Source organism: Sminthopsis crassicaudata, chromosome 2, assembly GCF_048593235.1.
Source record: "Sminthopsis crassicaudata isolate SCR6 chromosome 2, ASM4859323v1, whole genome shotgun sequence".
NCBI lineage: Eukaryota > Metazoa > Chordata > Mammalia > Dasyuromorphia > Dasyuridae > Sminthopsis > Sminthopsis crassicaudata.
The window spans coordinates 234,582,475-234,596,530 of NC_133618.1; the positions used below are offsets into that span (position 1 = coordinate 234,582,475).

At 32.4% G+C, this 14,056-nt stretch overlaps 1 protein-coding gene across 2 annotated transcripts in view; it reads left to right on the forward strand.

The window, feature by feature from the left end:
* The window catches only part of SLC9A8 (solute carrier family 9 member A8), a 116,309-nt gene that overhangs the window by 16,493 nt on the left and 85,760 nt on the right, over window positions 1-14,056 (forward strand). For both annotated transcript variants that reach the window (XM_074288577.1, XM_074288576.1), the window contains exon 4: window positions 12,957-13,015. In XM_074288577.1, coding sequence (XP_074144678.1) covers window positions 12,957-13,015 — 59 coding nt within the window. The remainder of the gene's footprint in view (window positions 1-12,956; window positions 13,016-14,056) is intronic.

Genomic DNA, 14,056 nt, shown 5'->3' on the forward strand with positions numbered 1-14,056 from the left:
TCCCCCAAGAAATTTTAAAGTCATCATTTTCTATTTTGTAGGTTTTTCTAAAAATTAATTTTACATGTAATTTTTTGATGTAACACATTCATCCCAGGAAATGAGAAAAAAAAAAACCCACAAACTTTTCCATAAATTACAGTCTCTGAAATAGTTTCCTAAGTTGCATAAAAAATCAATTACATCTGATAGTAGATGCTAGTTTTCACTTTTTTTTTTTTTATCAGAAGGGAAGGATTTGTTTTGTAGATTTTAAACTAATTGTATTTAAAGATTTCTAAAAATTAGATGTTTTAAGGGAAGAAAAAATGAACCTTTAAAATTAGAATGTAAACATAATCCTCAGTAGTTAATGAAACTATATAATTGAAGTGTTAATATGGATTTAGATCTGTATTCCATGTTGCATTCTTTAGAGGAATAGCTCTAGTGAAGAAAGAAGTAATGAAGGAATTAAATGGAAGTAATTGAAAATAATTGTGGGATTGATAGCAAATGTTTAAACGAACTTTTTTATAGACTTGAGGAGCAAAATAGAAGTATCAAAAAGAAATTGTTAATGAAGTAGATACAATGTTCTTTTTTCTTGCTTTGATAGAAGCAGAATAGATCATCCTTATTCTTGAATGGTCTATTTCTTTTTTTTAATTTTTATTTTATAATTATAAAATTTTTTTTGACAGTATATATGCATGAGTAATTTTTTTATAACATTATCCCTGTATTCATTTTTCCAAAATTTCCCCTCCTTCCCTTAGATGACAGGCAATCCCATATGTTTTACATGTGTTATAGTATAACCTAGATAACAATATATGTATAATATATGTATAACCTAGATACAATATATGTGTGTAAATCCAATTTTCTTGTTGCACGTTAAGTATTAGATTCCGAAGGTATAAGTAACCTGGGTAGATAGACAGTAGTGCTAATATTTAACATTCAATTCCCAGTCTTCCTTCTCTGGATGTAGTTGTTTCTGTCCATCGTTGATCAACTGGAAGTGAGTTGGATCTTCTTTATGTTGAAGATTTCCACTTCCATCAGAATACATCCTCATACAGTATTGTTGTTGAAGTGTACAGCGATCTTCTGGTTCTGTTCATTTCACTCAGCATCAGTTGATGTAAGTCTCTCCAAACCTCTCTGTATTCATCCTGCTGGTCATTTCTTACAGAGCAATAATATTCCATAACATTCATATATCATAATTTACCCAACCATTCTCCAATTGATGGACATCCATTCATCTTCCAGTTTCTAGCCACTACGAAAAGAGCTGCCACAAACATTTTGGCACATACACGTCCCTTTCCCCTCTTTAGTTTTTCTTTGGGGTATAAGCCCAGTAGTAGCACTGCTGGATCAAAAGGTATGCACAGTTTGATAACTTTTTGGGCATAGTTCCAAATTGCTCTCCAGAATGGCCGGATTCTTTCACAGCTCCACCAACAATGCTTTAGTGTCCCAGTTTTCCCACGTCCCCTCCAGCATTCATCATTATTTGTTCCTGTCATTTTAGCCAATCTGACAGGTGTGTAGTGATATCTCAGAGTTGTCTTAATTTGCATTTCTCTGATCAGTAGTGATTTGGAACACTTTCATATGAGTGGATATAATTTCAATTTCATCATCTGAGAATTGTCTGTTCATATCCTTTGACCATTTATCAATTGGAGAATGGTTTGATTTCTTATAAATTAGGGTCAGTTCTCTCTATATTTTGGAAATGAGGCCTTTATCAGAACCTTTAACTGTAAAAATATTTTCCCAATTACTTCCCTTCTAATCTTGTTTGTATTAGTATTGTTTGTACAGAAACTTTTTAGTTTGATGTAATCAAAATCTTCTATTTTGTGGTTGATAATAATCTCTAGTTCTCCTCTGGTCATAAATTCCTTCCTCCTCCACAGGTCTTAGAGGTAGACTATTCTCTGTTCCTCTAATCTATTTATGATCTCAATGAATGGTCTATTTCTAAGTGAGGCAAACATATTGATATGTTTGAGAATACTTTTAATCTCTGTCTTGACATTTATGCAGTCATGAACCACAAAAGAGATAGCCATTTGTATGTCATTGGAATGGTCTTATTTTATTTCCTTAGTTCTTATTCCTTGAAAATGTTAAAACTCCACTTCTAACTTGTAGGTGATTTGATTTTTCCAGTTTTTTACTTCTCTGAGCTCATTTTGAACCTTTATCTCCAGATGTGAACAAATAGTTTAATCTTTGCCTAATGATCTTTCTCCATAGCTACAAAACATTACATATCTCTTTCTAAGTGTTTCATTACTACATTGTTTTGCATAGAATTTCATAATGTTTCATGTGAAGTAATAATATAGTTAGTTATAGTCTTAGGCAATACAGTAATTACTGATTAAAAATATAATTATAGCATTATAAAACAGCTACAGAGACTACATTACTATAATGAAGCTTGGTTGGAATTTTATATGGAGAAGAAAGCAATTAGCACAATGCATTGCACAAACACTTAATAGCTTCCTTTCTTCTCTACATCTCAAAACTCTTTGATACTATCTCCAGTCTCTTCCCCTTTATTCTAGTCTTTGATAAAGTGGTGACTCTTCTTGCCAAGTTTGCCAGCTACTCTAGATAGTAGCCTCAATTTCTCCTTTTTTCTCTGATGAATTACTTTTACATATTTTTCCCCCTAATCTTTTATCTCTTTTTCTACTTACTTTTTCCCTACTGCTTAAAAACATGTCTAGGTCTCCCTTAATCTTAAAAAACCTTTACTTAACCAAACCTTCCCACTCAAGCTAATACCCTAAATTTCTCTTTCCACTCACTTCTCAACCTTTTTCAGTTTAGCTTCTGACCTGATCACTTGATTAAAACTTCTGCCTTCAAAGTTATTAATACTTAATTATCAAATCCTATGGTCCTTCAATTGGTATCCTTCTTGATATTTCTGTAGTATTTGACTGTTTACCATTCTGCCCTTCTAGATAATTTTTCCTTTCTGAATTTTTGTGATTCTTTCCTCTCTTAGTTCTCTTTCTACATGTCTGTCCATTCATTTTTATTCTTTTTTGCTTGATCATCTTCCATATTTTGCCTCCTAAAAGTATATGTATTCCAAAACTCTGTCCTGGACCCCTTGCTATAATCAGTCTGTCTTCATTCACTTACGTGGGTGCATTTATTATCTGAGGAAAAGTCTCAGATCTTCCATCTCATCCTAATCTATTCTTGAGTTCTAGTCCTATAGCACCAGTGACCTCTGTACATTTCTGTTTGGATGTCTTAGAAGATACCTCACAACTATAAGAAACCAGAATTCATTGTTTTTTAAATTACTCCTCTTCAGAACTTCCCTATTTTTGCTGAGTCTATATTTTCTTCTAGTTCTAAACTTAGGAGTTCCATGCCTCTCTATATGTATATCCAGTCAGTTGCCAAATCTTATTGATTCTAGCTCCACAAAAATGATAGACTAGGAGGAAGCAATGAAGTCTAGTTTTCTTTCATAATTTCTCCAGCAAAGATCAAGGAAGGCTATGAGACCAAGTAGTGATTAGAAAAACCAAAGAGAAATCAGTAAATTATTTTTCTGGCATAAGGACTTATTGCCTAGAGTTTTTTGACCATTGTAGAGATGATTTAGCACTGGTACTGCATTGGGTCTTGGATTGTGTATCAGAATGAAAAATCAGGTTTTGGAAACAGGGAGACAAAATGTGAGATTGTGTATTATGCAGAGAAAAGTAAAAGAAGCCAACCATCATCTATGGTCTGTGACCCTGGGCTAGATTGCAGATCTACTATGCACTTAAAAAACAAGGCTATGTACTTGGGAGGGAGCAGAAGTTGAAGCTCTTTGGAGTTGGGTGTCTCTGATCCTGGTAGGAGTTGCAGGTTCTGTGATGGGACCTTCACCTGAATCAACTGGGCCAAGATTGAGCCTCCAGCTAACCGAAGGGATAAGGTCTCTAGAAGTCTACTGAATCTTCAGCCAGGGGCAAATTAGAGTTGTATTGCTTAGTTTCAAAGCAAGATCAGAAGCTTGCAAAGTGATCAGACTAGGTCAAACTGCTTAGAATACATTGAAAATTTGCATGTCCTGAGCCTGAATCCTTTGAAGAAGCCTTCAATACCTGGAGGAAACAATAGCAGGACTCTAGAAAATGTAAACAAGGACAAAAAAAAATAAGTGTGCAGAGCTTGATCGATACAGAGTACCGATTTGGGAAGTAAGATGGAAGGAATGGTTAAATAATAATTATTATTTATAATTATATATACATATATATAAATATAATCATAAATTAAATAATTAATGATTAAATAACAAGATACTTATGATTAAAAAAAAGTGTTATAGAGCCAAGGGCACCCAAGATACAAACCCAGAAGAACTTGATAATGTCTAAAACCAAAGCCTTGGACAAAAACATATCTTGATTACAAAGTCATGTAGAATTGCTGCAAGAAATGAGGCAAGAATTTAAAAATTATTATAAATAAAATGAAATTTCTTGAGGAAAATAATTGACTACAACTTCCAGGTTAAGAAAAAAACTGCAAGCATCTAGAAAGAAAGAGATACAAATATACAAATCACAGTGAGGTTCACACTGGATATGGCAGCTGCTACTTTAAAGAAGAAAGTTTGGAATACAATATCTCAAAAGGCAAAATATAGTCAATGTTGCTGAAGTAACATTCCTAGAAAATAGTGTGAAAATAAAAATGATGAATGTTGATACATTGAAATTTTGGGAAGCAGTGGTTTGGTTCCCATAGCCACCAAAAACTGATCTTTTGCTAGAGATTGCTGAAAATATATTTTTCTGTATGTAACATTTTTAAACAAAACATTAATTTTTAATAATAGGTACTTTTCTTAACACAGCCACGAAATAACCCATAGAATTCAGGATACAATATAAAATCAGTAACATACAAAACACTTTTTTCTTACTAGTAATTCCCTAGAATTCTGTGACTTGTTATGCTAACTCAGTTTAAAAAGAAAATTTTTTCAGAAAAATGCTATAAATTTCTCTACCTTGGCTATCCTCTGAAAAACAAGGTAATGATTGTTGGGACTTGAATCACTGATATTGGAAGAGACTAAGACTTGACAAGAAATTAACGTCACTACCAACATTCTGAATGCATAAGGAACTCTTTACAATGGTGAGGTAAATTAGGCCAATGAAGCACTTAATAAGGATATCAGCCATTCCACATACTTGCATATATCAAATTTCTTGTTTTTTGTTTCTATTGTACATAGTTATGAAAGTACACAGTTGTCAACATGAAAGAGAAAATGAAGCTACCAATTAAATAATGCAAATAATTGAAGTCATGAAAATTAAATGCATGAATATTGAGGATTGACTGGTATAGCTTTTCTTGTTTGGCTTGCACCTATTAATTTACATAGAAAACTTGAATATATTTCTATGGAGAGAAAAAATGGACATTTTAATGATTCTGCTTTAACAGTATCTCTTTCATTAATTTATATGTACTAATATGACCACTTTAGTTCAGGCTCTCATTCCTTTTTGCCTTATCTATTGCAGTAACTTCCTAATTATTCTCACTGCCTTGAATTTTTTCCCCCCACTTAATCAGGATTTAATTTTTTCCAATTACATGTAAAGATATCAACATTTTTTTTCACCCTCACTAAATAGTATTTTATTTTTCTAATTACATAAAAAGATAATTTTTATGCTCATTTTTGTAAAATTTTGAATTCCATTTTTTTTTTCTCTCACTTTTGGAATTTTGCTTTTTTTAATGATCTTTTTAGGATACAGACCTCTGTATTGCTGGATCAAAGAGTATGCACATAGCTCTTTGAGCATAGTGACCAATTGTTCTCCAGAATAGTTGGATCATTCACAACCAACAGTATGTTAATGTTCCATCAACATTTATAAGATTTTGATTTCTATTTTTTCTTTTTTCCTCCTCCTTTGCTCTCTTCCCTCCCCAAAACAGCAAGCTGATATAGATTATACATGTAAAATCTTATTAAATATATTTCTACATTAGGCATGTTGTGAAAGAGGAATCAGAATGGGAAAAACCATAAGAAAAAAACAACAACAACAACAAAAACAGAAATAGTAAGCTTCCATCTGCATTCAGACTCCATAGTTCTTTCTGTAGATCTGGTTGACATTTTCTATCACAAATCTATTGGAATTGGATCTCTTCTGAGTTAAGTCAGTCTTTCAGCCTTTCTGAAATTTGCTATTCATTGTTTCTTAAAGAGCAATAGTATTCCACTACAACTTGGTCAGACATTCCCTAATTGATGGGCATTCCCTTGATTTTTAGTTATTTGCCACCTGAAAGAGAGGTGCTATAAACATTTTTTATATGAAGGTCCTTTTCCCTTTTTTATGATCTCTTTGAGACACAGACCCAGTAGTGACACTGCTGGATCACAGGGCATGCTTTTGGGCAGAATTCCAAATTGTTCTCTAGAATGGTTAGATCAGTTTACAAACCCACCAACAATGCATTAATGTTCCAATTTTCCAATATTATTTTCCTTTTCTGTCATATTAGCCAATCTGATAGGCATGGGTAGTACCAGAATTGTTTTAATTTGCATTTCTATAATTAGTAGTAGTCACATTTTTCATATGACTATAAATAGCTTTAATTTCTTTGAAAACTGTTCATATCTTTTGACCATTTATGAACTGGACAATGATTTGTATTATAATAAATTTAACTCAGTTCTATATATATTTTAGAAATGAGCCTGGCCTTAAGTCTGAATTCTCTCAATTGTTGCCAAGTTGATATTCTGAAAGCATAGGTCTGACTGTGCTGTTCCCTTGTTCAGGAAACGATAGTGAGCTTATTATACAGTACTATCCTTCACATATTCTTCATTATTCCTTGCTATTCCTCATACTCAATACTTCATCTTCCTCTTTGTGACATTGTAGAGATTATCTGCCCCCCTTCTCTGTGAAACATTTCTTTCTTCATCTTACCTCTTTACTTTAGAATCCCTAGTTTCTTTCAAAAGTAAGCTCAGGTACTACCTTCTACAAGAAGCCTTTTCTGTATCCCCTAGCTGCTTAATGCTTCCCCTCCAAAATTACCCTTTACATGCGCACTTTCAAACAATATTTATTTGTTGTGTCTTTAGATAAAATGTAAATTCCCTAAACTAGGAACGGTTTCATTTATTTTTTTGCATCTCCAGTGCCAGCACAATATTTGGACTGTAATCAGCACTTAATTGCTTAGTAATAGGTTGTGTGAAAGAAGTTTGCAGTAACAATAAAAAGACCTCCAGCTTTAAAGTAAAAATTGAAAAGCTTAAAAAAGATGAGGAGAAAGATCTTAGTAATCCCTAAAAGAAGATTAAGGTAGGTATAAATATAGATTGATTGGATTTATTGTACTCTAACAAATAATTTTGCATTATATTAGTAGATACACTTCATCTTAACTATTTCTAAAAGTAATAAAGTTTGCTAGATAGTATAAAAATTATTTTTTAAAAACTATATATTAAAACACCTGTCTTCAGGTAAAAAGATCTGTATAATGCTTGTTACTACCAGATAAAAGTTTCAGTAATAATGCATAAATATTATATGATTAGGGCAGTAATTGCTAATAGTGATATTTATCATATAATCAAAGACATTATAATGTGGGCAGAAATTCCAAACAGCATAATCGTATCTAATTTTTTTTTAAATAAATGGATTTTAAAGTGTTATGGGAAAATATAAAATATTACTGAGATATAGAGAAATGAAACTATAGTACAGTGTACTTATTCATTTAGAGTCCTCCTGAATACTACTGCATTTATTTTTAACTTTTCCTTAGATCTTTAGGATCTTTCATCTTCTCTTTTAATTTTACCAACTAATTTTGCCTTTATGTCAGTCATTTCCAGACATGTTATATCTTTTCCTCTTTTCCACCTTCCCTTAGAGAAAAAAGGAAGCAAGCAGAATTCTATAATGCTGTAGTCCATTGAAGGTAGCACATATTGTTCTGTATCTTTAGTTCTCACTATTTCTTCAAAGAAAGAGGGAAATATAGTGCCTCATCTCTTTGGGGATCTCCTTATCTTTTCTAAAATATATGAAAATTTATTTTAGAGTTAGTATTCCATTTTTCTTTATTGAAACATCAATTCTGTTTAACATTTATTTATTCAATTCAACATATTTATTTATTAGTATTAATCTGGAAAGGTGAGTAGATATAGTTTAGAAATATGGATTTATATATGTTTCCAGGAACATTTTCTTGAAAAATTGCTTAAGCTTAATGGTGGACATTTTGATTAATTTTTAAGTCTAAGCTTTTTTTTTTTTTTTTAATTGAAGTTTTTTGTTTTCAAAACATATGCAAGAATAATTTTTCAACATTTACCCTTGCAAACTCTTGTGTTCCAATTTTCCCTCTTCTCTCCTCCCCCTCTTCCTTAGATGGCAAGTTATCCAATATATATTAAACGTGGTAAAAATATAAGTTAAATTCAATATAGGCATACATATTTATACAATTACCTTGCTGCACAAGAAAAATCAGATCAAAAAGGAAAAAAATGAGAAAGAAAATAAAATTCAAGCAAATTACAACAAAAACAGTAAAAATGCTATTTGTGATCCAAATTCAGTTCCCACAGTACTCTCTCTGAGTGTAGATGACTCTCATCATTGGAAATGACCTGAATCATCTCATTGTTGAAAAGAGCCACAATGATAGACATTTTGAACATTTGCATTTCTTAAATTAAATACTTGTGTACTAGCATAATTTTTAATTTTAATTTATTTATTTTCTCAGTCTTATTCTACCTTTCCAAATACTTTAAAAATTGTTTTCAACATTTATTTCAGTAAGGTCTTGTGTTCCAAAGTTTTTTTCTCTCCTTCTTCCCCAAGACATTGAGCAGTCTGATATAGGTTATAGATGGACAATCCTTTTAAACATATTTCTACACTTGTCATGTTGTACAAGAAAAATTAGACCAAAAGGGGGGAAAAATCATGAGAAAGAAAAGAAAAAGCAAACAAGCCAACCAAAAAAAAAAAAAAAAAAAAAAAGTGAAAATACTATGCTTTGATCCATGTGTCTCCATAGTTCTCTTTCTGGATGTGGGTGGCATTTTTCAAGTCTATTGGAATTAAATCACCTCATTGTTGAAGAGTCAAGTCTTACACAGTTGATAATCACATAATCTTATTGTTAAACAATGTTGTGGTTCTGCTCACTTCACTAAGCATCAGTTCATGTAAGTCTTCTGAAATCAGTCTGCTCATCATTTCTTATAGAACAATAATACTCTATTACATTCATATATTTAGCCTTTCCCCAGTTGATGGGCATCAACTCAGTTTCCAGTTTGTTGCCACTACAAAAAGGGCTGCCATAAATATTTTTACACATGTGGGTCCTTTTCTCTGTTTTATGATCTCTTTGGGATATAGACCTAGTAGAGATACTGCAGGATCAATTGTTATGCATAGTTTGATAACTTTTTGAGCATAGTTCCAAAAATGCTCTCCAGAATGGCTGGATCCGTTCACAATTCCACCATATCCTCTCCAACATTTTATCTTTTCCTGTCATTTTAGCCAATCTGAGAGGTGTGAAGTGGTGAGATTGTTAGTTTATATGTAGCTTTACTAGGGGTTCTCAAACTACCGGCTGCGGGCCAGATGCTGCCTGCTGACAACATTTATGCAGCCGTCAGGGTTATGGCACATGGGCTGAGGGGCAGAGACAGAGTGTGAGCTTTTGTTTTTACTATAGTCCAGCCCTCCCACACTCTGAGGGACAGTGAACTGGCCCCCTATTTAAAAAGTTTGAAGACCAATTTTAAGCCATCAACTAAAAGTTCTAAGCCACAATCCATTATTACAAGTAAACACTCAGTGGTGAAAGTATGACATTGAGAAGTTGTAAGAAGTGTTGGAAAAATGTATTCTGCATTTTAGGCATAAATTGACCAAAAACAATTTTTATTTATCATTATTCTAAATCCAAGCATTCCTAATCTAAATTAGTATCAAAATGTCTTAAGTTGGCAGGGACCACTTATAACCTACAATGATTCTTTCTAACTTAAGAACATTTGGAGGAACATTTACAGGAATCATGAACAAGGTAAATTTCTCCTTGTCTTTATTTGGTCACCACCACTCAAGGGAGGAATACTTCTTGTATCTGATTTGGAGAGGGAAGCAAGATTTAGTTTCAGAAGTGGTTAGGATGCTAGGTCTGAAATCAGGAAGACAACTTTATGAGATCAAATCTGGCCTCAGTAAAATGAGCTAGAGAAGGAAATGCCAAACCACTCCAGTATCTCTGTCAAGAAAACCCCAAAATGGGGTCATAAGAGTTGGACACAACTAAAAAACAACTTACAAACCGTGAAGAAACTCTTAATATTCAGAGTAGCCAATAATTGAGGGGAAACCTTAGAATTAGTGTAACATTGATGAATATAGGCCTCTTACTGGGATAACTAGTTCTGTTTCCTTCTCTCTGCTGCACTGGGGCTGAACTGAATCCTTTCCTGTGCCTTTATTTGATGGGTCATTTAGGATAGTATTTTTTTTCCCTCTTCTCTCCAATTTTTACTCCCTCTTTTCTTTCTCCTAAAATTTATTAACTGTACTGTGTAAGAATAGTAAAGCTTGTCTTTTAGCCTAGAATCTATGTGGGAGCTGATTAGGTCCATGAGGTTTCTTCTTTCCCTCCAATCTCATTTTTATTGAATTTATATCAGACAAAAAGTAATACAATCACAATAGTTCAAAGACTCCAGTTAGTAAAATTCCCAGTATTAAGGCAGAGAGTTGGCTCTCTTCACTGATTTAAATGAATGTTTATCTTTAGCTAACTCCTGGTTTCTTTTTTGTTTGAAGCAAAAATCAGGATACAGGAGATGTTTAGGAGATATGAGCAGGACAGATGGGGAAGGAAAGATGGGCAAAAGAGTAGTCCTTGATAAAAGCATTCCCTCATTAAGAAGAACTGGGTTATCACTTTAAAAAAAACTTTAAAAAAACTTCAGCACACTGGGCTTATATCCCAAGGAAATACTAAAGAAGGGAAAGGGACCTGTATGTGCCAAAATGTTTGTGGCAGCCCTTTTTGTAGTGGCTAGAAACTGGAAAATGAATGGATGTCCATCAATTGGAGAATGGTTGGGTAAATTATGGTATATGAATGTTATGGAATATTATTGTTCTGTAAGAAATGACCAACAGGAGGAATACAGAGAGGCTTGGAGAGACTTACATCAACTGATGCTGAGTGAAATGAGCAGAACCAAGAGATCATCATACACTTCAAAAATGATACTGTATGAGGATGTATTCTGATGGAAGTGGATATCTTCAACATAGAGAAGAGCTAATCCAATTCCAGTTGATCAATGATGGACAGAATCAGCTACATCCAGAAAAGGAACACTGGGAAATGAGTGTAAACTGTGAGCATTTTTTTTTTTTGTTATTATTCCCAGATTATTTTTACCTTCCAAATACAATTCTTCCTTTGCAACAATAACAAAATTCGATTCTGCACATATATATTGTACCTAGGATATACTATAAGATATTTAATATGTATGGGAATGCGTGCCATCTAGGGGAGGAGGTGGAGGGAAGGAGGGGAAAAATTCGGAACAGAAGGGAGTACAAGGGATAATGTTGTAAAAAAAAAAATTACCTATGCATATGTACTGTCAAAAAAAAAGTTATAATTATAAAATTAATAAAAAAAAATTCAGCACAAGTCTTATTTTGCAAGATGCCTAAAAGGGCTAATGGCTTTCCTAGATATCTCTTTCTCTATTATAGTTCAGCCCACTTTTCACCTTCTTGCTTTCTCTTTTGCATGTTGCAATTATGCCAACAATTCCTTCTGATTTAGCTAGCTAAGTTCTGGGTGATATTGGGGATAATGAAACATATTACTATGACACCTCAACTCCTGGAAGTCCTTACTTACTCTTTGCAGTGAATTCCTTGCAGATTATGTCTATATGTGCCCCTTTCAGAACTCCTTAGCATGATTCAAGTCTGCCTTCTAGAACAAATATTGAGATAGTCTCAGAGCTGAGAAGGGAAGATTTGTCACTCTGATCTCTAAACTCCAGGATATCATTCAGCTTTTAAATCCCTCATATATTAGGAAAATTCTACTAAGATTAGTGCTCTAATTCCATGGAAGTGGTACAACTATTAGCAGTCAGAATTCTGCTAGTATAAGATAATATCAGGTATTACAGGCTTTAGAGAAAACCTTTGCAAAATTTATAATTTAACTTTACATTTTGTATTTAGTCACCTTTATCATAAAAAACCCTATACATATAGATATTGGTGAATTTATCATTAACATCATAATTTCTCCCTTATGATTATATTCAGAATTTTTAGTGTGTATATGTATAAGTATATATATATGTGCATATATACATACATAATACTCTTATCTTTTCTCACCTTTGCCTTATTTCATGTAGAACTTTCCTCTATTTCTCTGCATTCTTCATATTTGTGATTATTTATGGTAATCAGTAGAGTCTATTTAGCTATTTATTCATTAACCTAGGTTTTCTAATTCCCCATCCTTTTTTTATTGTGATCCATCCTGTTGCAGAAAATAAAAGAGTACTATTAAACAAATCTTGCTTAATATTGAAAATTTTAAAATTAAGATCTTAAACCTTTTTTCAAAAGATAAATTTTGATATCTTTTATTTTTTTAAAAAAATAAAACTACCTTGAATTTAATTAACTCCTTTGTATTTACTCTCTTTCTGTTTCTATATAAACTTATTTCCCCCCCCCATTAGAATACAAGTTTCCTGAAAGATTTTTTTTTTAAATTAACAGTGACTACATTTTCATGAATTTCTTCAAAATAAAGTTGGCTATCTTCTTTTCTTATAGGTATTCTCATGGGAGCAGTTATAAAAATCATAGAATCTCAGAAGTTGGCAAATTGGAAGGTAATGTTTATAATTATTTTTTATATAGTTTGGATATTTGTTGCCCTTAATTATTTTGTTTTTAAAGGTAATACTGATGAAAATTGTATTCTGGTGATTAATATTCCTTTACTACTACATTCTGTTAATTGAGATATTTATAGTACTGTTGTTTTTCGAGATATGCTATTAAGCTTCATTTTTATATTGATTTTGTTTTCAGATCTTAGCCATTCAAATTGTAGTTCTAGTGCTGCCTCAAGTGAAAGAATACTAGATGAATAACTCTGGATTTAAAAACTACTTTAATATGGACCTATTCAAAACATTGAGGAATAAATATATTATGAATATTCACCTATCTTCTTATATTGCTTTAAGGTTAGAGATGGAGGGGACTTAGCAGCCAAAATTCTTTTTCATACATTCTTATATTCTTGTTCATTTACCGAATACTTATTAAGTGCATAGAATGTTTTATTATATTGCTAGGAATTAGGGAAGAGAAGACATGCTTTATGCTTTTAAGGAACTCAAAACCCAGGAGAGGGAGAGGGAGAGGGAGAGGGAATAAAATCTTGTAATAGAAGTATTTGAAAATGATCTAGTTGTTGTTTTTGTTGTTGTTTTAATTAGATCTATGATTTCATCCACATGGAGAGCTCCTGATTAGGAACTTAATTCTACCCATGAAAACTGAATCTCAAAATCTAAGAGAACTTAGAGAGCTACATTATAGGAATGGCCAAGTTTGTAGTGTATGTAAGAAGAACTAACAAGAATATGTTTGTCCAGGGTCTTGCACTCTAATCCAAAGGACTTCAAAATGAAAAGAAAGGTTATCTATTCACTAAGTTGGAGCCCATAGAGATGGTTCTGGGGATATAGATACAAAGACTGAAGCAGTCCTTATTGTGAAAGAACTTAACATTTTTAATAGATATAGAATCCATTGTCTATTAAGAGAATATGCTTATAAAAGGAAATTTAGGAACTGGGGTTGGAATGCATAGTGAAGAAAAACAAAATTAGAAATTGGAAAGGATGTCACTGAAGTATACT